The sequence below is a fragment of the Anguilla rostrata genome, chromosome 10 (genome assembly GCF_018555375.3).
Source record: "Anguilla rostrata isolate EN2019 chromosome 10, ASM1855537v3, whole genome shotgun sequence".
Classification (NCBI taxonomy): domain Eukaryota; kingdom Metazoa; phylum Chordata; class Actinopteri; order Anguilliformes; family Anguillidae; genus Anguilla; species Anguilla rostrata.
Genome location: NC_057942.1, coordinates 5,439,821 through 5,463,516, shown reverse-complemented (window position 1 = coordinate 5,463,516; position 23,696 = coordinate 5,439,821). Strand labels below are relative to the sequence as shown.

General features: G+C 48.9%; 1 protein-coding gene across 1 annotated transcript; it reads left to right on the top strand.

The window, feature by feature from the left end:
- Window positions 1–755: 755 nt before the first annotated feature.
- fbxw8 (F-box and WD repeat domain containing 8) lies at window positions 756–23,629 on the top strand. Its single transcript, XM_064297510.1, has 11 exons — window positions 756–2,322; window positions 2,423–2,527; window positions 2,621–2,808; window positions 3,581–3,610; window positions 8,531–8,728; window positions 12,236–12,329; window positions 13,332–13,544; window positions 18,749–18,876; window positions 21,669–21,848; window positions 22,227–22,343; window positions 22,798–23,629. The coding sequence occupies exons 1-11, from the start codon at window positions 1,816–1,818 to the stop codon at window positions 22,961–22,963; spliced, it is 1,926 nt and encodes a 641-aa protein (XP_064153580.1). The 5' UTR covers window positions 756–1,815; the 3' UTR covers window positions 22,964–23,629.
- The last annotated feature ends 67 nt before the right edge of the window (window positions 23,630–23,696 follow it).

Below are 23,696 nucleotides of genomic sequence, written 5' to 3'. Positions count from 1 at the left end.
ATTGGTGTAGCACATTTGTGTATCAATAAAATGACAACTGATTGATGTATTGACGTTTTTTGTAGGCAGCGGTTGTTACTGTATCTACTGTAAATGAAATGCAGAACGCACACCAGTAGCTGATGATTACGATGATAATGATATTAAACAATCGTTTGAAGGCAACTCAAGTTTGACAGGTGTAGACCGAGTCAACCTGACGGGTCAATGCCTCCAATGATATTGACCGGTTCCGCGGATTTGATGGCATGAAAAATACGCCCGTGAAACGTACGTGGACACTTGTCAGATTTCCGAGTGACTTTGCTCTAAAATCGGTCAGTGCTGGTATAAGTTTCCTCAGTGCAAATATATTCTTAGAGCTGTCCATTCTCCCTCCTTGACCAGGGTCCTGAAGGCACCATCTATGGTAGATAAACATATTTTGCGTTAGTCTACTCAACTCAGCCTGAGTAAGGACTGTATGACTGCATACTTGCATGTATCTTTTATTATTGTCAGATAAACTTACAGTAACCTAACCTTTAATTATGCGAATCCACCGTTCCTGCCTACATTTGTGCTCACGGTTATCAATATTTTATATCGAACAAAATCAATAACAGTAACGGCACGGTGTTTTGTTTTGATGTTATTAAATAATTTAGAAATCCCTGAAGTATATCACAAGCCCTGCTGTTACCCGTCCCAGGCGATGAACTACGCATTACTCATAATTAGCTAACGTTACTTCAACATCTCGCCTCCAGAAACTTACCTGTTGCTGGTTTCGCTGTTGCAAAGGAAAGTGCGCCTACAGGTGTCGCCTTCTAACAAGCAGCAAAAAGGCGGTAATCTGTATCGCTGTGCATACGGTGTAAAAGCCTCGAATCAAGACTTTTCTGTTTCTCGGTGCGCTCTTACTTGAGCCCCGGTCCCCAATAGCCTTGCCTTTTTCCAACTGATCTCCAATCCATCTCAGACGTGAAGCAAGCATCTGTGCCCCGGAGCAGGGCTCTGATCCCTGGACGCTAATAGAGTCGCCTGCTGGAGGCAAAGTCTGGTCTATTGGGAGACAACACATTTCTGTTTAAAATGTTTTATCTTTTTTTCCCCTCCTACCGTCTCACACTCTTTGTGTGGAAAGCGATCCCCGTAGCTGTCTGGATCAAATCTTCGCTGTGTTTGTTTCTCTCTGCTGTATTATTTATTAAAGTGTCACATGATGTGGGGTTTACATCATCTTTTCCCCAAAGAGAAAGGTAATCATTAACTCTTGAAGCGCTCGCCTTGTCTAACGAACCTTTGTCATTCTTTTACAGGTGGATGCTAGAAAATATTTGGTGCATTTCGAATGCAAAATCATTTAGGCTAGCACACAAATATTAATTTAGCATATTGTACGATTGTATATACCGCACTATATAGGCTAGGAGGTTAAAATCATTTACAGAAATGTATCGAACTTATTAAAAATATGCATAATAAGGAATGATAACGATGGTGGTTCATCGCATTTGTGAAATCGTATGGTAGGCTAAGTATATAGTATAGTATGCGATGGGAACATGTTTCTTGTCCAGAAAAACAAAGCCGTGTACAATTTCATAAACAAAGCTTTTGCTAGTTGAACAGCGACAGACGGTCAGGCTTACGCATTGTGGAACAAAGTTTGGCTCAGCACACTCTTCCAGCCGGACTGTTTTTGAAGATGGAGCCATGGTTTCCGTAGGTGGCTATAATGTTAGCTCGCTGGTAAGCTAGCTAAAGTCGCCTTACGTTACCCGCTGGAATAATGAAATAAACCTAAGTGTTGCTACGGTTTTCAAAACTGAGATGGAAGGAGATGAGTTGCATACGTTTAGAGAGCAGTGGGAAAAAGAATTAAAGAAAACGACCAAGAATGCAAGGAAGAACGTCACTAAGAGTACTCACTTCACGTCAACAAACGAAGACACTAAAAATCGCTATTTCGTGGACCATCAAAAAGAATCTGTGCACACAAGAAACCAGAATAAATGTGTATCTGAGCCCCAGGAAAGCAGCAGCAACCAAAGTTCGCGGGAGGAAACTGAATGGGAAGCATCAAGTGACCCCACGTCAGTGAAGTCTGCAACTGATCAACGGGACGCAAATTACCAACCAGAATATGTGTCGATAGCGGAGGGTCTTTTGGACGGCAGGACCAGTCCATTGCGGGACAGAATTCAGGCTGAGAGGCAGCGAGGGAAGAGGCAGTTTGATGTCGGGGCAAATGTAAATCACAGTCGAGCAATCCAAAAACAGCCGCAGTGCAAAGTGGCTAGAGGTGACGCATTTGTGGAACAATTAATTCAGGACTTGGTAAGATAATGAAGATAATGACGATTTCATTGAGCAACTTCAGCCGTTAATTGTAGTTGGAGTAGTGCTGCATAAATAACCCCGTGCTCATCATTTTCAGAATGAAATTAATGATATTCCATTCTTTGACGTGGAGCTACCCTATGAGTTGGCATTGAAGATATTCCAGTATCTCAGTCGGGCAGAACTAGGGCGGTGTGCTCAGGTAATTCGACCATCGTTTTATGCTTAAGCCTGTTGTTGGTTGATAGATTACTCCCAGTTTATTATTACGTGTTAACTCTAACCTCTGGCACAGGTAAGCAAAGCTTGGAAGGTTCTGGCTGAAGATGAGCTCCTCTGGTACGGCCTGTGTTTGAAGGAGGGCTATCACAGTGATTCTGGTGTCTCTGACTCTCCTTGCTGGAAGAGTACCCTGCGAGACTGCCTGGAAAATGAAAGAGACCTACGATACAACTGGAAGGTATGGCACTCATATCACGCTCAGTAGTGAAAGGAGTTTGAAGCTTTTGTGTACTGCCATAATGGGTGAAGCCTAATTTGTGGTCAAATGCAGTTTGTTCTTTCAACAAATAGAAAAGTTTGCCCACTGGAGAAAAAAAAAACGCCATGGTTTCCAACTGGCAAATCACTGATAGCATATCAAACAATCATTCAATCAAATCTTATTTATGTAGCACATTTTATGAAGGATTTATCACAACACGCTTCACTGTTTTCACTGGCAAACTGACCAGAACCGGACTCCCTGAGAACCAGATTCGGGTAGTGGGGAGCTCTGAAGAATTTGGGACAGATGTTGGGTGTTGGGGTGTGTGTGTGTGTGTGTGTGTGTGTGTGGTTGGGGGGTTGGGGTGTGTGTGTGTGTGTGTGTGTGTGTGTGTGTGCGCGCGTGGTTGTGTGTGGGGTTGGGGTGGGGGTGTTGTGGTGGTGTGTCCTCCTCTGGCCAGCTCAGGGTTCACAAATCCAAAATTCGGTCAGTTTCAGACAGGTTGCGTGAAACATCCAAAAGTGGTGGTCCGACAGGGTGAGGGGCAGCATGGAGCAGTGGAAACAGCGGTAGCAGACATCATGGCTACGACTCAGCTTTGTGGGAACTTGGAAAGGGCCAATCGCCCAAGGTCAGAGTGGTAAAAAAAAGTGTTGTGGTCTGGCGTTTCTATGTGCTGCCTTTTCAAACTCAGTACAAGGGCGACAGAGGCATCAGGACCTAGGTGAACGAAAATGGGAAAGGTGCTTTTGTGCTGGGCGTCGCTAGGACATCCTGTGCACAGTATGTGATTGCTGGGTAAGTTTGAAAAATGTAAAAAAACAAAAAAAACTAAACATTAAATAACAGCACTCCATCAAATACAACTATCCCTAGAAACCATGAAGTTCCTATTTTTGCTTTAAATGGTGCTGAGAGACAAGGGTCACTGGAACAAGATGAAGCTAGAGTTTCAATACACTACTTTTTTTTTGTTTTTTGAAACTATTGACTTTAGCTAAAACTAGGCATAAAACAGAAGCCAGAAAGCCCCCCTCAACAACAAAAAAAAAAAAGAACAGGAACTGAAGATGGCTGCACTACAGGCCTGGCAGACCATCACCAAGGAATGTACCCAGAATCTGGTGATGCCTATGGGTCACAGACTTAAGGCAGTCATTAACTGCAAAGGATGTGCAACCAAGTACTAAATATGAGGACTTAATTTAAGATTATGTTAATTTGTCCAACTACTTTTGGTCCCCTAAAATGGAGGAGGGCTATGTATAAAAGGAGCTGTAGTTCTTGCATGCATTGCTGGATGTGGATTTAAATACCTTTAAAGTTTCCACTTTAATCTCTTTCATTGTTTAATTTCAAATCCAATATGCTGGAGAACAGAACCAAAACAACAAAAATTGTGTCACTGTCCAAATATTTACAGACTGCAGTAATTGCATCAATATTCAATTATTCTGTGGTATGTAGCTAATCTCATTTTAATGCTGTTGACTACTCAGCCTGTGTTTCTGTGCTCCGCGGAAGTCCTTCAAAATAATTTCAAACTTGAAATTCAACAATAGCGGCTTGTTCATGTGCTTTTGTAGACAACGCATTCAACGTTAGCCTAGTTTTCTGTTATTCAAATATTGCGATTGTCAGTGTCGTTGAAAGTTGTGTACTTCTACTTCAGAAGTCATTAAAAGTTATTTGAAAACGTTAATTGGATTTGAGAGGGTGCCCTGCGTCCGCTTGCTTTTCTCCATCCTCTGGTTAAGTATGGACTGTCACAATGGTTTCAAAAATTATGCAGGCGCGGCTGTGTTCGCAAACTCAGGATGAGTCTTGCTGCTAGCCTGGTATGTCGACCATCCTATTGGAAATATTGCCAATAACATGGAAGCTGAAGAGAAAAGCCATTAAAACCAGTGGTGGTTGTGCAAGCACCCCTGTAGTGCACGGTATGTAGTATACTCTGTCAGTGTGGTCCAAATTGAAATAATTACGTAGCTCAGCTTTGGGAAATCAGATGCAACACTAGTGCCGTCATTATGTGCACTGCAATTATTGTTATCAGAATATACCTTGTCATTTTTTAGTGCTTTGTTTTTTGTTTAATTTAAGTCACAATGGATATTTGTGATGAAATGTATAATTTGAGCTTTCAACATAAATATCAAACATTTGCATGGGAGAGATGATTGATATTTAAACTATAAACAAACATACACAACTGCCTGCAAGGCTAGCATGTCATAGAAGCAAATTTCCTGCTCTTGGCTGTAACTTTTCCCCCTGGTTGTTTTTGGGGCCTCAAAACCTCATAGAGACTTGGATGTTGTTAGGTGTTGTTTCTTGTCATTTTAAATAGGCTAGTCTGCACCAATTCCCCTGTACATTGAAGTAAAACAACCGTGCAGTTAAATGGACCAGTAAGTGGTTTTAGCGCATACTTTTGACACCTGACACATGAAAGGAAGATAAATGGAGACAATTTAAAAACATGGGGGGGGGGGAGGGGGGTGGAATGCAATCAAGAACAGGGTTGCTCTCCCTTTTAGTTATTGATTGCGTGTAAGGTAGCCCATTTCCTGAAGTGGCTCGGGTGTGAAGATCCAGGAACGAGGAGACTCTGAACTGCCCCCAAGCAGCTCTGGGGACCGGCCTGATTAAATTCTCATTTGTCAGTCCCACAAATCAGGCCGGCCGATTGGCCGAGCTTTGCTGGCGCGCAGAGAGAGAGAGCACGGTGTCGGGGCAGGCGCTTTTGAATCGGCCGACCCCGTCATCTGTTTCGCGTAACGAGCCTAACTGGGAGGAATTCATCTTCATCCCGCGCCCCTGGAAAAAAAAAAAGGCCTGAATTAGAGACGCGACCGTCCGAGCCGACCGCACATCCTCTGTGGAAACGCGTTTGTACAAATGTGTTCCGTTCCTGCTGCAGATATTAGAATTCCTAGAAAAAAAAAAAAAGAAAAACAACAAAAAAAACAGTGTCAATAAAAATGTGGGTGACAGTCACAGGGAGGTGTGTTTGCTGAATTTATGCGGAAATTTGAGACGAGCACCGTCAGGCGAGAAAATGACACCAGTGTGAAGTCTCTTCTCTGGAGGCTAATTTACCAAACTTCTGTGCGGTGCTTACAGTTTGCAGGAGAAGTAGGCCTTATACACTTCATAACTTCTATAATATAACAAATCAACTTGGCTCTCTGTTCTGTTTGCAGTATATCTGATTTATTTATGTATATAATGCCTTCTGTTTTTATATACAGGTTGTAGGTTGATCTGCAATGACCAGTAAAAAAAATCATATTGACTAACTTGGGTACAATGCATTACATAATCCAAACGAAAGCAAAAACATCAGAGACAAATTAGTTATCAAATAATTACAAAGTGTTACTTGCAGTTGTGTGAAACTGTCAGATTAATTTGAGGGCAGGTTGAATAGTACACCCGTCTCTGAAATATGCTCCAGAAAGTATGAGAGCCGGTGGCAGCAGTACACCCAAAGGCAGTCTGGCAGTTTTATGCTCTAATATTTGAAGACCATGACTGTTGTAGCATATCATCCCCCAAGGGTGCAAATAAAAACAAGTATATATTTATGAATTTGGAATGCATTTTTAAAAATCTGGACAGGCACTGCCGCGTTATTTGGTGTAATTTAAAATTTGATGTGCAGCCTTACTTGACTAAACCCGTTTTTTACCTTCCAAACTCTTTTGAAAGCAGTTTCTAGGTAACGTTGAATCTAAAATTTAAAAATAATATTAAACGGTGTATGACAATTATGTCACATCACATTACATTACATTACAGGCATTTAGCAGACGCTCTTATCCAGAGCGACTTACACAACATTTGACATTGCATTTTTTACATCGAATCCTTTTATACAGCTGGATATATACTGAAGCATAGCAGGTTAGGTCCGTTGCTCAGGCGTACAGCGGCAGCGTCCTACCTAGGAATCGAACCTGCGACCTTTCGGTTACCAGACCAGTTCCCTACCCGTTATACTACACTGCTGCTCTGTATAAAGGTGCAGACGGCAATTAGGCTGGCATACCGACGGTCTGAACGGGAAGTCGCGGCGGTACGCGCGGGATGGCGCGCCAGGTCTAGACACCCCTCAGGACGCGCGGCAGAGTCTTCTCCTCACACCCGTGCGGCGCGCGGCGGCGGCTGCCGTGGAGATCGCGCAGCGCCGGCTCCTTGTTTACGGCGCGAAAGCCTCCGTGTACGGCGTGGGTGGGGGTGGGGGGGGTGGGGGGGGGAGTCAGTCGCCCGACCGACGGGGCGCTGCTGGCAAAGCCGCGCTTCCTGTTCGCTCCGAACAGCCCCCGCGTCGCTCTGGAGCCCGAGGCAGCTGGCGCCGGCGCGCCCCGCTTCTCTCTGACCCACTGTGCGGGACTCAGCTGCTGAACCGAGCCGGTGAACGGTAAAAGCTTTTTACGCGCGCCGGTCGAAAAAACGCACGTGCGAGCTAGCGAGCGAGCGAGCGCGCACTTCAGAACATAAAACGAATAAAGGCGCAGTGAATTACCTCACCTTTTTTATAATAATCTGTATAATTGGCAGGGAGCAAAAGCTTTCTGTGCTATCTTGTGGTTTGTTTGGTTGCAGAAATGTTGCAATCAGTCTATTGTCTGCTAGGTAATGTTCGAGTTGCCATGCTTTTTTTTGTGTGTGTGCATTAAAAAAAAAAAAGATCTCACTCAATACCAGCAATTGTAGTTTGGCAGTTGTGCAGAACACACTGTCTCTCTGGAGTGGGTGCCTGGGGCTCTGTTGTTTTGTCTCTGAAGGGTTCTGCTTTTTCGGTCGTAGCTGTGTGTGCCCAGCACCCTGTACCCCAGCTGCTGAAGATGAACTCATCCCCGTCCGTCCACCAAACATGTGGAAATTAGATTTTCCTCTCTGCTTTTACACATAGACGTAAATTGTCCCTTACCAATCTAGCCCTTTCTTTTTAATGGATGGTGCCATTTCAGCATCAACATGGCTTTTGTTTGACTACACAAAAGCAGCTAATCCAGGAATATATTGAAGAAAAATATGCGGCAGTGTACTGCATGTGTAGCAGTCATGGACCTGGCTGTTTATTCAGAGGTCAAAGGTTAAATCCCAGGTGAGCTGTTGTACCCTCGAGCAAAGTTTTAAGTTTCCTTCCTTTCCATAGCATTCCTTCATTTGGCACTTGTTCATCCAGATCAACTTACACAGCCTCCATTCATTTATTCAGGCGGCCATTTCCTGAAGAAATTCCAGTTAAGCACCTTTCTCAAGGGTACAGTTGCAGCACTGCGCCTGGGAATTTAAAATAAACCCTTGGAGTTGTGAGGCCTGTTTTATATCTATGCTACACTGCTACCCATGTGCTTGTATTAAACCTCACTTCCGTCAGTTTAACCTATAGGTGCATAAATGTTTGAGTTGTGTGAAAAAACAAAAGCTGTCAAAGTCGTTCTGGACAAGAGTTCCTGCTAACCCACAAAATTTTGAAATAATGTAATGTAATGAAGTATTAACCAATTTTTAAGATAGATTTAAGCCTATATTAGAACAAAAAAAAACTCAAAACTGCCCTCTATGCAACAAGGACACACAGTTAGGAGGTGGTGACCTAGATTATTGACTGAGAATGACTCGGAGGGGCATATCTGAGAGAATAAATGTGGGAACCTGCAGGTAGGATCTGATTGGTTAAAGCCGCCTGTGTGTTTTCGGCAGGTACACGTCGGGGGACGTCCGGCTGTGGGACACCCTGCACTGGGACTCCGGGGCCTCGTACCTGCGCCCCACTCACCTGGCCATGGGCGTGGCCACAAGGCCGCACGTGAGCCAGGTCAGCGTCAACGAGACCGTGGCGGCCGCCGCGTACGACGACGGTGAGAGCGAGATTAGTGACGGACACCGCGACCGTCCCTCGTAAGCTCTGATTACCGCTAAGACAACAAGCCGCTTTGCTTCAGCTGGAGCACGAGGCCGTCTCTCCCTGCTCCTGGAAATAAAATTGGAAAAACTAAATTTTAATCAAATTGAAATTTTTTATTTGAACTTTGACCTTGTTTTCAGGCCAAATTTCTGAGTTTTATTTCAAATTGAACCAAGAACAGTACTGAGTGGGGAGAAGGGTTATGTCTACAAAAATAGAAAGAAAAAAAAAAAGCACTGGCCTCAAAATAAAATGTATTCCTTGCCCTCCCCAATGACTGTTCTTCTGAGCCCAAATTCAAGTTACAGTATGCTAGAAGTAATAGTACATGTAGTATCGTATAATTCAGAAGACGGTCCTGTCCTGTACCCTTCCCCAGTCGTATTCTTTTATCACTCACTGAGGATATCAAACCTGTCGAGTTCATTTTAACGTCCAATGAGGTAGTGATTTGTTGACCAAATGATTTGGGATGTCTTTCTCAGACGCTGATGGTCTCTGCTGAACTCCCATCTCCATAGCAGAACGTTAGAAGTCCCCCGACTAGCATTTAATTTACCCGAGTGTGTTCTGTCCTTATCTGTCCCTCTGCTACGGGAGAAAGCTGGAGTCTGCAAATTTGTGTGTGGTTACAAACTCCCCCTCCCTCTCCCCCTTTTGATAGCACTTAATTGTGGAAGTAGTGTGTTATGGTTTGCAAAACATCTCTCCCTCCCCTGCTAGGGTATTAATAGCAATTATATCAATGACTCAAATAACAAACGGGAGATGATACAGTGTAGTTTGAGATATGCTATGCCCTCTCGAGCCTCGTGTGCATTCAGGGACTGGTCTCGAGTGTGTTTGCCATGTCTGGAAGCTACATTGTTATTTATCTCCCGTTGTTGTTTGAGTAGTTCATGTAATTGCTATTAGTGCTCTGAATAAGTTTTCCCCCCAGCTGGCTCTTTCTCAAGATGGACAAATTCTTTGGCCCATTCATCTTCATTGAAATTTAACCCTTCTTCAGGATACCAGCATAATGCCCTGATTCTTGTATAGAACCTGAACCACCCCAGTAGATTGGTACTTCAAGCTTCGGGGGGGTGGGGGGAGAAAGAAGAATGAATCTCCTGGATGAATTAATGAATTTACAAACACTCTGAAAGCTGTATCGAGTGAATCCATTATGGGTCCTTGATGAGCACCTGCTATTGTTCAGCATAATAGGACCGGCCTTATTGTAGGGTACCAGTGTTCATGGCCTTAATCTAAGTGGCAATGGTCTGTAATTTTTGAAACTGTGGTTTTTTAAATCCCCAGAGCAATGCCAAAAAATAAAAATAGTAATAAGAACTTTATTACAGCTTTTACATTTCTTCCCCAGATCACTTGTGGTTGGTAAGTGCTGTGTGTACACATAGACAATGAAGACCAGGCCCTTCTTAGTAAACTCCAAAATAATTTATGTCAAGAGTTTGTAACCCAGTTCAGGTCCATCCAGATTCTCAGGTGATTCACCACCTTCAAGCTTCAAGTCAGTCTATCAGTGAGTCAGTCAGTCAGTTTGTCTGTCAGTCAGCCGGTCGGTCAGTCAGTCAGTCAGTCAGTTTGTCAGTCAGTCAGCCGGTCGGTCAGTCAGTCAGTCTGTCAGTCAGTTTGTCAGTCAGTCAGCCGGTCGGTCAAGTCAGTCTGTCAGTGAGTGAGTGAGTGAGTCAGTCAGTCTGTCAGTCAGTTTGTCAGTCAGTCAGCCGGTCGGTCAAGTCAGTCTGTCAGTGAGTGAGTGAGTCAGTCAGTTTGTCTGTCAGTCGGTCAGTCTGTTTTGTCTGTCTCACACACACACACACACAGAAACACACGCGCGCACACTCACCTGCTTCGCCCTCTGTGTTCGCAAAGCCCCGTCGAGGTTACGCGGCTTACGCGGTTCCCGAAACCCCGTGCCAGAACCCCGTCCCGTTCCCGTTTTGAGCTTTAATTGCCCAGACCCTCTCGCTCACCTGAGGGGCGATCGTCCGGCGCTTTCCCGCCCTGCCGGGGTCGGCCTTTTTCGCCCGTCGGGGGAGCGAGCGCGCGCCTCCCAATCGGCGAAAATGGCTATAATGGGCCATCTGTTAATCAGAAGTGCAGAGGGGCCTGACTCCGCCCGCTCGGGGCTCCGAACCTGCGGGGGGGCTTTGTGTGCACAATCACACCGCAGCGGGGGGGACGCGCTAAGTACCGACAGGGCCTCTGCAAATGCACCGTGCTGAAAATAGCTTTATTAAACTGCGGGACTTTTCCCGAGCTCCCCACTTCCCCTTCTTCTGCCTCTTCTTTGAATTGACCAATTTGAGGAACTCATTGTTACTTTAAAAAAAAAAAAAAAAACATTCGCACGAAAGTACAGAGGCGTGAGCCGAACTGAGAGGGCTGAATGGGTTTTTTTAAAAAGTATTTTATGTCTGCCTTTTCACAACTTTTCAGGTGCGATTTCTTACTCGACAGAGAGAGTAGTTCACTGGCTTATAAAATGTGACACTAGAGGAGCGTAAGTGTGCAGTGTGTGAAGACTTGTGTGGTCTATATTTGAGGTATTCATTTAGATATTCCTCTGCGCAACTGCGTTCATGCGTCTTGCTGAAGGTTACGGTGGCTGTGCCCCAGATGGGATTGGAACCTGAATTTAGGTTACGAGGGCCAGTTATTTGGCCGTTTTTTGGGTGCCATGAGATCTGGCCAGTGTGCCGCGGGTTAGGGTAACGGTTGGGAAACGCGGGTTAGGGTCAGGGTAAAGGTTGGGAAACGCGGGTTAGGTAAACGGATAACGGTTGGGAAGGCGGTTAGGGTTAGGGTAAGGTTGGGAATGCGGGTTAGGGTTAGGACGTTAACGGTTGGGAGGAAGTAAGCGGGTTAGGGTTAGGGTAACGGTTGGGAAAGCGGGTTAGGGTTAGGGTAACGGTTGGGAAAAGCGGTTAGGTTAGGTACGGTTGGAAAGGGTGTAGGAGTAACGGTTGGGAAACGCGGGTTAGGGTTAGGGTAACGGTTGGGAAACGCGGGTTAGGGTTAGGGTAACGGTTGGGAAACGCGGGTTAGGGTTAGGGTAACGGTTGGGAAACGCGGGTTAGGGTTAGGGTAACGGTTGGGAAACGCGGGTTAGGGTTAGGGTAACGGTTGGGAAAGCGGGTTAGGGTTAGGGTAACGGTTGGGAAACGCGGGTTAGGGTTAGGGTAACGGTTGGGAAACGCGGGTTAGGGTTAGGGTAACGGTTGGGAAAGCGGGTTAGGGTTAGGGTAACGGTTGGGAAAGCGGGTTAGGGTTAGGGTAACGGTTGGGAAAGCGGGTTACGTATAGCAGGGTAAGTTGGCGGTTTGAGGTTGAGGTTTGTATGGTCTGCAGAAAGGGAGTTCACGGGTGCGGTTTTGTGAAGGGCGGATCGTGAACGTTGTGAAGCCAGGAGTATGGCGGCGTGAGGTTGCACCCTCTATGCACACGGGACGGAGTTTACCGAGGCCGGTCCGGCGCAGGGCCTGACGCGTGAGCACGGGCCTGCCGGAGCGGATAGCTGCGACGCTGGCCTGCCCCGTGGAGAAAGGCTACTGGAGGACACTGTGTCAGGCGGAGCTCCCGAAACCTGTGAGTACACCTTTCACCTTTCAGAGGGTCCTAAAAAAACAAACCAAAAAAACAGCTAAAGGGCCGAGCCAGGATGCCTGTCTCTCACTAGAACTAGTACAACAGCTGCTAATTTCTACACCATTTTTTATCGGATACTACGCAGTAATGGTGTGCCAGAGCTCCTAGGCATCGTGGGCTTTATTTCATTTATAACGGACCCCTCTTTTATCAAACGTAAATTTTAAATCCACCGCAATGTTTTTGCTAAATAAATCAATAGGCGCCTCAATGTGAATAAAAACTCAATAACCGTTTGAAATTGTACCCCTGTGATTAATTGGATGTGACAGGCGCACGCCAGGTGATTGATTTTATTATTATTTTTTCTAATCAGGCTTTCACACTGTTATGGTTTCTAAATGCTTGGCACACCCAACCCAGAGTTTTTCCCTGGAAGCAGCCCAGTAGGAATCCTTGGGCATCGGTACGGTGCCCACTGAAAGAGCTCCTGTGTGAAGTTGGGTACCTGGAATAAGCTGTTGCGGGCTCTTACATTCAATTCAGTTTTATTTGTATAGCACCTTTTACAGAGAACTGTCGCAAAGACACTTTACAGAGTAGCAAGGCAAGAGACAGAGCAAAAAAAAAACGAGCATACAGAGCAAACACCAGGCCTGAACCCCCAAATAGCAGGCACATAAGGTAAAAAACTCCCCGTGGGGAGAAAACCCTCAAACGGCGGTGAGAAAAAACTCCCCAATGGGAAGAAATCTCGAGAGGAACCCGGCTATAGAGGGGGAGACCATCCTCCATTGGCCAGCCTGGTGTGCAGTAGCAGACAGAAAATAGAATGGGTTGAACAGGCTACAGCTGAGGTGAAACTTGAAACATGATGTCATGCTACCATTACCCCAGCGCTAGCAGTCTGAGCCCTTGTGTTTTAGCCCAGTCGGGACAGGGCTGGCCTGTGCGGACCCCTGCTAATATAGCCTCGTTCCCCCTCTTTCCCACCTGGGACAGGTGGAGTCTCTGCTCCTGGTCCCAGAGAAGCGGGGCGCGCCCCTGGCGGCGGCGTCCGCCGGCGACACCGTGTACCTGCTCCGGCCCGAGCGGGACCCCGGAATCCTGCACTCGGTCTACGGGCACCCGGTCACCTGCCTGGACGCCGACCCGTCCCGGGCGGCCCTGGGGGTCAAGAGCAGCGGCTGGGCCATGCACGACGGCGGCAACAAGGTGAGCCCCCCTGGGGGGGAAGGGGGGGGCGCCGCGGTGCTCAGCACGCACCCGGCCTCCCTGGAGAACGAGGGCCACCTGGAGATTGGGTGGTGGCGTTTGAAATAAGCGGCCCCTCAAGGCGCCTGCCTTTATATCGCACGCGGCACGCGAAGCCTCGTTTCCCAGAAGGCCGCTGTTTGTTTCTAATATCGTCTCTGGGTGTCAGAGGGACGCCTCTTCTAATTGCAGCCGAATGCTTTATTTAGGCAACTGGAGATTTGGATGCTCCAAAAGGCTAGACCCGCCACGTGTCCACAATTGGCGTTGAGTTTAATCAACAAATAAGCTTGAACATCTAATTTAACAGACTCATTCAACCGTCGTTATGGTGAATGACAGTACATGATTACAAATTTTTTATTTTTTTTGGGGGGGGGGGGATTTAAACATTTGGTCACATGTTATCACAGAGGTCTCAAATTTACAAAGAAAGATCATCCAAGAATGTTCTAATGCTGTTAAGTGGCTTTCTGTTTTGTTGCTTCGCCAGCAGGCGCATGTTTTCGCTGCCTTAAGGGGCGGAAGCTTCGGTCTTCTTGCTCTTTGGTTTTGTGTTTTTTTTCTGTTTTTTTTTTTGGAGTTGGGCAGAGGCACCGGTGCTTGGGTAATTGGATGAGCTCTAGTCGGCGAGCTCCAGATGGCTGCTCTAAGCATTAGACAATGCCTTGGCACGGCTCTCCCGGTGACATCACATCAATTAGGCCTTTTCTCGTTACCGCTGCTCACGTTGTAGCTTCGCTGCGCGCCACATGCTAATGAGAAAGTTTCGAGGAGCGCGAGCCACTTTTTTTCCGCCTCAGCCCTCTCCCTCGTTCCTTAAGAGGAAAAGGAAAAGCAAAGTGCCTGAAAGTTAAATAAAAAGTGGACTCGTCTGCCAGAGGTTGCTTTCTCTTTGACTGATTTATGCTTGGTGTTAAGACTGATGTCTGCATTATCCTTTCCTAGAAGCTTTCTCTTTCCACGTCGACTGATGGGCATGAATGGTTCGTACTCTACGGGTAATGCGGCTTCTGGATACTTGGGTTTTTTCATCGCACAGTATGCAGCAGATTTGAAAGCATTTCACTTACAGGCCTTTCGCATACGTGCTCAAAATGGCAGTTCTAAGTAGTTCGTTTATTGAGCCGCCAATATTTACAAGAATGGATTGTGAAGAGTCATCATAACTCGTCATTATGTTATGTTACTGTCAGGCTTGTGCTAGTGTCCTAGCAGGGTAGATTCAGCGAAGGATGCATTATAGACGAAAGCTGGTTTAAAAAAATATATATAACGCTTTCACGTGACTGTCCTGAGGTGATGTTCATTCCACTGTCCAGCAGGAGGCGCTGACGTTCCCTTGTCATGTTGATTTGACCGATGATTAAGTGAGCACCACACGTGCAATAGAATACCTCTGCGCTCCACTTTCCGTCGGTAACGTTTATCCGAACCTTAATTTGCGACTTGCTTTGTGTCCCAGACTTAATTGTGCCTCAGCATATTGCCAATTCATGATTAACACGTTTTTCCGAAGCTAATTAATGCTTTGAAGAATGGGGGGAAAAAAAACAACAAAAAAACCTTGAATCAGCTTAACTGTGTTTTCGTGTCTGACGGTTCGACGCATTTTTGACAGCATTTTCTAACTGCGCAGTGGGGGTGGGGGCTTGGGGGGGGTTGGGGGCTGGGGGGTGGAAGCGCAAATTGACAGCAGAAGCACCGGTGAGACAGCCGCACAGCAGAATGTGTTTTTGCAGCGTTTAATGAGAAGGCATATGTCTGATTAAAACGTGTTAAACAAATAAAAGCCGCATCCAGGAAGTTTGTCTTTGTCTCTGGGGGGAGTCAGTCTGTCTGTCTGTCTGTCTCGTTTTAAGCGTTTTATGTTACTAACTTCTTCTTTCTATTTTGCACATATCGAAAAAAAAAAAACTTTTTCCGGAACTTACTGTTTAGCTGGAGGGCTTAGCTAGCAGATAAGAGCGGGACTCGATCCCATGGCCATCTGGTTGCTGGTTGGGTTCTCCAGCCGGCGCGGGTGTGGGTGTTGATGCGGGTGCAGGTGGTGATGCGGGTGTGGGTGCGGGTGCAGGTGGTGATGTGGGTGTGGCCGCGAGTGTGGGTGTGGGCGCGAGTGCGGGTGTGGGTGCGGGTGTGGGTGTGGGGGCGGGATGCTGGGTTTTAGCTCATTTTGACTGCATGCTGAGGACTGTAGAGGTGCGTGCACGAGCCTCTGGAAGAGTGCTGAGACCCAGGCTGTCTGGGGGGGGGGGGGGGGGGCGGCCTGTTCCCCTGGCCGTAATTACAGCTCCCCCCCCCACCCCCCTCGTCCCCCGGGACACCCAGGGCCGGGGGCTAACGGTGTGTGGGAAAGGCTCCAGCCGTGGGACCCAGCAGCCCAGCGCGGAGTGCTTAAGCCCAGCCGGGGATGGCGGTCTGGTGCTGGGCATAGAACCGGACTCTTCAGCTGGTGGCCCCCCAGGCCAAATTCAGCCTGCCATGGAGGGGCTTCCGGCTCTTTGATCATAGAAGAAGAAAAAAAAAAAGTGTGAGCATTCAGACGCTTCAAATGAACTGTGTCTGTGTCCAGGTCTGCATCTGTACTGTGTGAGCATTGCTCCCGTGGGTGACAGAATAATGAGCAATCGCTGTGCGTATTTTAATAAGGCATCTACTTAGTTTACACGCATGTACAATGCACCTTATTCATACACTGCAATAATGCGGGAGTGCATGGAAAATGTATGCACCGTTTTTAAAGATAAATCTGGCCCCCAAGACTCATCATCAAGCGTATCATCCATTTATATCACTGGATGTCTTCTGAAACTATGCAGGGTTGGATACCTTTTTTTAAATGGTACAAATATCCTGCAGGATTTGAACCTGCAACCTAGGCCCAGATAATAAACCCTAACCGCTACACTTAACCGCTGCCTGGTAGCTTCTGTGCTGCTGAGCGCTCGCACTCAGACGTTTATCTGTGACACGGCAGCCCGCTACGGTGGCTTTGATTCGGGCGGCTGTTTGTCTGCGATGTTATCCTCGCCGCTGTTGTCCTTGTATCTCTCGGCGGGAACATAAAGGGACAAAAAGATCGGCGCCGGGCTGGAAAAAGGGCTCGATCCATTACGGCTCGATCTGCGCAGCGCCAGACGAGCGAGGTGAGGTGCGGGGGACGCCCGGGGGGGCGGGGGCGGGGGGGGGGGGGGTAACGCGGGCTTTGTGTCCGCCGCCCCCGCCGGATCGTAAGAGCAGCTGTAAGAGCCACCGCCGCCGCCGTGGCATTCTTCAGCCGGAAGCGCGGCGTCTGGCGTTAATGGGCGCTAACGCTAGCGCTAATGCTAATGTCCGTCCTTGAAAAACGCCGCCGCCGCCGCGTCGGCTTAAGTGTCCTTTCCTCGCCGAGCCCTCTGTTAGGCGCCTCGTCTGGGGCGCGTGTTCATCTCCCTCCCTCTCTTCCCAAATCATAATGATTCCGCAGAAAAATGAGAGAGCTCCCCCCCCCCCCATCCTGACCGGAGCCCATCGCTCTGTCCTTTTTGGCGAGCTCGCGCGGAGAGCTGGCTAGCTAGCTCCGGGCACCGCGCGAAATCACGCCCGTCTGGGTCCCCGGGCTTCTGGGACACAGAACAGCTGGCGGGCTTCTTAGCGCTCGCGACTATCCTTTCTCTCTTCTTTTCATTCCTTTATTTTGTTTGTCTGTTATTTCTGTTTTTCTTCTTTGTTGCTTTTGCCCGCTTTTTTTTCCTAGTTCGCTGTGAGGATAAATAGGAAAGCCTTGCGCTGAAATTTCGCCAGAAAGTCTTTCACCAAAACACCAAAAAGGATTGTATAATAACCCAGAAAACACCACTGCAGTTAAAGCTGTGTGTGTATACGTACGTATAATGCATATGTGCGCTTAATGACGTCAGCGCGGCGGACAAAGCCTTTGATCTGCCAAAAACAGCCGAATTCTCTCATGTTCCCTTTGTTCCTAAAATAAGGTCGTTGACGTCGACGGGCCTGTCTGATCGAAACAGGACCTGTGTGCATGCTGATGGGGCCTCATGTTAAAGACGCTGCTCGGGGGTGTCCGGGAACCGCCTGTGATATCTCGTGTGATTTACACAGCAGCCCCTCGTAATCAACAGTAAAGAGATTAATTTGGTAGACGGCGGGAGGAGAGGGAGGAGGAGGGGGAAGGGGGGGGAGCGGAGCGGGTGTTTTTTTCGGGGAGGCTGCAGGCTCAGATGGATAATGTGTTGGCGGTTCCCGGCAGGCTTCTAGCCGCGCGCTCGGCTGAGGGGGTGTCCGCGGGGACCTGCGGCGTGTGCATTATTCAGCGCCTGCGGGGCCTTCGAACCCGAGCCGCTCCGCCGGGGCTGCCGTAGGCTCAGACGATCGCGGGGCGAGGCTTCGGACGTGGCCGACCGAGTTCGGCTGTTCTGGCTGACCAATGGGTGATCAGTCAACCTCAGTCAGACAGCCCCAGAGTCAGCAGACAGCCAGAGCCAGCAGAAACAGCAGACAGACGACAGACAGACAGACACAGCAGACAGACAGAACCAGAGTAGAGTCGTCAGAGTCAGACTGTCAGTCTTTATTTCTTTTTTATTCTGCCGTTTACAAACACACTGGTGCACAGCACTTAACAATGGACATTTTCCAGAGGAAATCAAAAACCCAAATGAACCAATTAAAAAAAGAAAAACGACAGCAAAACTGGAAAACGATTCCCTGACTGCTGAAAATGCACTCCTGGTGAACTCCTGGGAAATGGTGGGAGGCATAAAACAGCCCAATAAAAAGATAAGTACTGCAGAAACTCAGCTGGTGCTCTTAGTGTTGACTGGGTGACTCCACGGTCCTGTGATGGCCAGATGTGTACTCTGTGTGCTATTTGGGGGTTCAAGCTTGGTTTCAGCCATTTTATGCAGCTCTGTAAGAGGCGCTATAACATTGATCTGATCAGATTTGACTGCAGGAATGACCGGGAAGGTTACGTAAGTATCTGATGGGATTCCTGAATACTGCATAAGGTCCTTCAGGCTCGTGAGGCTTAAGATGCTACAAGATGGACGAAACCAAAGCTCATTGTGGCGTTTGCTGACAGTGTTCACCGTTTTCTTTCTCTCTGTCTCTCTTTCTCTCCCTCTTTCTTCCTCCCTCCCTCTCCTCCCCTTTCCCTTGCGCAGATTCACGTGTACAGCTTAGAGACGGGCCAACCGGAAGCTTCCGTGGGCAACTCTGCGGGCGACTTCACCTGCGTCAATCTGAGAGACAGCCCCGCCCACCTGCTGGTGTGCGGCAACAAAGACAGAAGGTTAGCGTGTGCCCGTAGCTGACGCCTAGCTTGCCCCGGAGCGAGAGGAGCGGGGGGGGGAGGGGGGGGGTTAGGGTTAGGGTACTGCCCCTACTGCCCACCAGCGAGGGTCACAAACGGGGGCGCACATGCACTCGAGCACCCGCCCCCCCCCTTCAGCCGACGAGGTGCCCACGGCAGCACTGCACTCTGGGAGAGCAGGTGTACGGCGCGCTCCGAAACCCACCAAGAGAAAGGCTTTGATTAAGCACAAAAAGAAACACAAAAATACGCTCGCACACACACACTCACACACACACACACACGCACGCGCTCACGCACAAAGAATGAAGATTCCTGGCACTTTCACACAAGTGTTCAATTTTCCAGGGACGTTCGACAGCACGGTCGCCTCCATTCCACATTTTATTTCATTTCGTTTCATTTTATTAATTAGTTTCCAGACTTATTGCCTGCAGGTGCGTCCGAGGAGACAAAGAAAGCTCCGGAAGGCCGGGGTCTTGCGCGGCGCTGGGCTGGGCTGGGCGGGCGTCCGGCCCGGCACATCTGCAGCCGCACACACGCGCGTGCGGGCGTGCGGGAGTGAGCGGGACGAGGAGAAAGGAGCTCATCTGCGCTCGCGGCTAACGGCGGGGCGCTCGTTTGGCAGGAAGGCGCTTCTGGCAGGGCTGCCGCAAAAACACAGCCCTGCTGCGATTTCCTGAATTTATCAGGCACTGAAACAGACAGCCAAAATGAGGGCGGGGGGGGGGGGCCTTGTGTCTGTGGGCAGCGGCTCCTCCTTTTTAAAAGCCCCCACCACCTCACTCGCGGCGACAGACAAAGCAGGAAGCTCTCACCTTCCTCCATTTCACTGATTAGGTAGTTACGAGCTCGGCGGTGGGGGCCAGCTTGGCCAGTCTTTGGGGCGGGGGGTTGGGGGGGGGGTGGAGAGGAGAAGAAAGAAAAGAAGGCGGAGAGGGGAAAAACAGGAACGAGTCTGTCTGGCCTCAGATTAGTGTGGCCAAAGGCCAGGGCCCTAATGCATCCTTTCCTCTCCTCCCAATCAGTGGGGCCAGCCAACCTCGGGGGGGGGGTAGGGGGGGCGGAACCGAACGCCGAACCCCGCCAGGGCGAGGACGGGCGCCACGGCGATCGCAGACAAAAGAAACGGCGCGGCCACTCGAGCACCGTTGCGGCGCGTGGTTGCCATGGCGTTTCGAAAGGCACTCTGGTTCTGTAAAGGAAACAAAATGAAGCGGCCGGGCGGGACGGCGCCGGTCGGGTGCGCAACACGTCCCCCCTCGGACCGGCCGCCGGGGTGGGAGGTCCAGCCGGTCCAGTCTAAGAACTGTCGCTGCTGAAGACCCAGCTCTTTTCGTTGGCATTCAATTCGAGTTGAGCTTGGTCACCTTGTTTTTATCTTCTTAATTATTTTATTACTATGTTTATTGTTTCCTTCTATTCTTATTTTTATTACTTTTATATTCATTTTTGGTATTTTAAGCTTGTTCAAGCACTTTGGTCAACTGTGGTTGTTGTAAATGTGCTATATAAATAAACTTTGACTTGACTTGACTTGTGAGCTGGGTGATTTCAGCTCCCAACTAGATATATGTAGAGAAATAAAAATCATGTGGCAATCAATCAGAAAACAGTTCTGGTGTCATTCAAGGGTGCAGCCTATTGACTGAGTATATAGAGTACATCTTTTCAGTTTGTTATTCAGTCAAGTTTGTGATTCTAAATTGTGATATTAGTGTTCCAAAACCAGTGTAGCGTAGTCATTACTAATATCTCTCATAATGAGAAACGTCCAGATTTTATTATCCGTAGAAAAGTTATCAGTAAATCAGCGCCTCGGAAGAATGAAATATCCCGTGACGGTTCGCCGTGAAAGAGTCGTTACTGTGATTAATCGAGAGGGGGCGGGACCCTGGCACCCCCGCCCCGTCAGGGTTTCACTCCAGCGTTAGATTTACGACGTCCGCCCCCCGGCGCCAGTGACTTTTTAATCCCGCTTCACTTGGCGCGTCTCTCTGGAGTGATGCGCCCCGGGCGGCCGGGTTCGTCCCCCTTACCTCACCCTCGCGATGCCCGTTTGGCTGCCGAACTTCGGGCACGGGGAGGTTCGTCCGGTGCGGAAACGAAAATCTTATCGAGGCGAACGGGATTGGTGTTTTGGGTAATGAACTTGGGGGGAAGGCTTTCTCCGGGATTGGTATCCTGATGCATTGTGTCTCCTGATGAAAATTTGCGGTGGCAGATGGGACGGGGGGGGGGTGGGGTCCCGGTGCGCACTCGCGTCTTGTTCAGCCTGGCGGATTCGGTTCGGCGTCGGCTCAACGGGATCGCGGTTAATCGGAGCGCCGGGGCGCCGCACGCGCGCTTTTACCGTGTTTGGTGTTTATTACGGAACGAGCTGGATGTAGCGGAGCCTCCTCTCTGTAGCCAAAGCCACGCCCCTGTCTGGCCATACCAGAGAGGCGGAGTGTGGGGCGTGTCTGTTCCACAGTGTCACTTTCCCATAGACACTTTTTCTAATTCCATTTTTGTGAAAACAAGATATTTCTATTCTATCAAGTGACCTCATATTTAGGTATAGCAACCTCCATGTTATCCTCATTTTCACAAAGGTACTAGCATGTAGCAGGCCAACAATTTTTCCTGGTAATGAACTGTGTCCCGTCAGTAGAGCATGGGTATTTACGTCACTGTTGCCGCGGTCATAAGTCGCTGCCCTGTCGAGCTTCCTGACTTCTCCGGGCCGCGGTCTAACGTTTTTTTTTCCCGCTCTCTGCGGCGGGTTCCAGGGTGCGCGTCTTCGACCTGCGCTGCGGCGGCGGCTCGCCCGTGACCTCGCTGTACGCCCACCACCTGGGCGTGACCGCCGTGCAGGCGGACGACTGGAAGGTGGTGAGCGGCGGCGGGGAGGGGCTGGTGTGCGTGTGGGAGATGAGGACCGGAGCCAAGCTGTGGGAGAGCCACAACAGGTGAGAGAGCGCCTCCTCCGCCGCCGCCGACGCCCAAACGCTCCGCGTTCGCGGAGGAGAAAACCCCGCCCCATCAGGCGGCCATTTTGAGCGCGACCTTCCGGCAGATGGCCTCGAACCTTGTAAAACCCGCCGCCAAGTTATTCCAGTAACTTTGCAGTTATTGGGATGACGTCCTCTTCGGGACGTTTATGAACCTTGTATATTCCGAGCGCCCCGGTTGTGAAAGTTTAAAAGGCCGTCCCGGAGTGTAAAAATATTGGCCGTGCTCAGTGGATGCCCAGGTCTGCCAGGCGCTGTGAGTGGGGGGGGGCCCTGGGGGGGTGGGTCTCTGCCCTGTCCCGCCACTGGTGCTGACTTTTGGACCCGGTTGTGCAGGCACCCCGTACGGCACGTGCACTTTGGCCCCCGCACCCTGGTGACGGCCAACGTCCCGGACGAGAAGTCGCCCCGCGGGGCCTGCATCACCGACGATGACCTCACCGCCCACCGCAGGTGACCGAGACCCCCCCCCTCCTTCCCTCTCTTTCCCTCCCTGCCTCCTTTTCCCTCCCTCTCTTTATTCCTGCCTCGCTCTCTTTCCCTCCCTCTCCTTCCCTCTCTTTCCCTCCCTGCCTCCTTTTCCCTCCCTCTCTTTATTCCTGCCTCGCTCTCTTTCCTTCCCTCTCTCTCTCTTTTCCTCCCTCTCCTTGTAATTACCCCTGCCTCTCTCTCTTTCTCCTCCTGTCCTATCAGCCGCAGTTTACATTGTAATTTAAACTGACATGGCGTGTGTGTGAAGAACGAGTTTCGCAAAGCTCTGAGGAATTTAAGCATTTCCTCGTTTGAATTTGTTGTTGTTATTTGACTGCACATTTCCCTCGTACTGGGCTTGTGTAAGACCTCTGTAAGACGTGTCCTCGTCGAGCAGGTTGAGTGAGCTTCCGTTGCTTTCCTTGTCCGGTTACAGACACAGGGGGGTCATCTGCCTCTACGACTTCTCCGTGGACACGTCCGCTGCCGACCACGTCCTGCCCATCTGCCGGTCCGGCTACGTGGAGTCTTCCGGATACAACTACAACATCGGCCTGGCGATGCCGTACGACGCCCTCGCGGGGGTGCAGGCTCCCGTGTGACTCGCCGTGGCCAATCCTGACTGAGCACCCGCCGGCTTCATTTCAAAACCTTCCTCACCAAAATCTTCCCCCTCTTTTTAAAGTCACTAAGTTATTTTTTCCAGGGTGTTCTTCTAAAAGAAGAGTCCGCTCATGAACTGCATGGAGGTCTATGGCAGTGGAACTCTATGGCAGCGGAACTCTATGGCAGTGGTACTCTGGTCTCATTTTAACAGGAACTGCCCTGACCGAATCACTTCTGAACCCTGCAACCCCCCTCTCAGAATTTAGCAGTCGCTTCACTGCAGGTTAAATGGTCTGATTCCAAGTGAAATTACAGTAATGATATCGTTCCATGTTTTTTCAGGATAAAGTTATGGAGCAGGATACAGGTGGGGCAGTGTTTATTTTGGAGAAGGTGTCATAAATTGATTCATTCAGCAGATACGATTCTGTCTGGATCTACTATAGGTTGGCCACTATGTGCTTTGTCATTAAATTTTTAACAAAATCAAGCAGCATTAAGCTTTTCTATTGCTTATACAACTATAGCACTACAGTGTTCCCTGAAATGACTGTAAAAAATGACTGTAAGTAATAAAGAAGGCAGTGCTCGATCAGTCCAGTCCAAGTTAAGCACAAAGCACATTGTGACTTGACTGAATCGGTGCCTCAAGTTTTGTGTAACTGATGGTAATTACTCTCGTGTGTGATTTCTGGGATATATGTACAACCCTCCCTGTACCACCTGTAA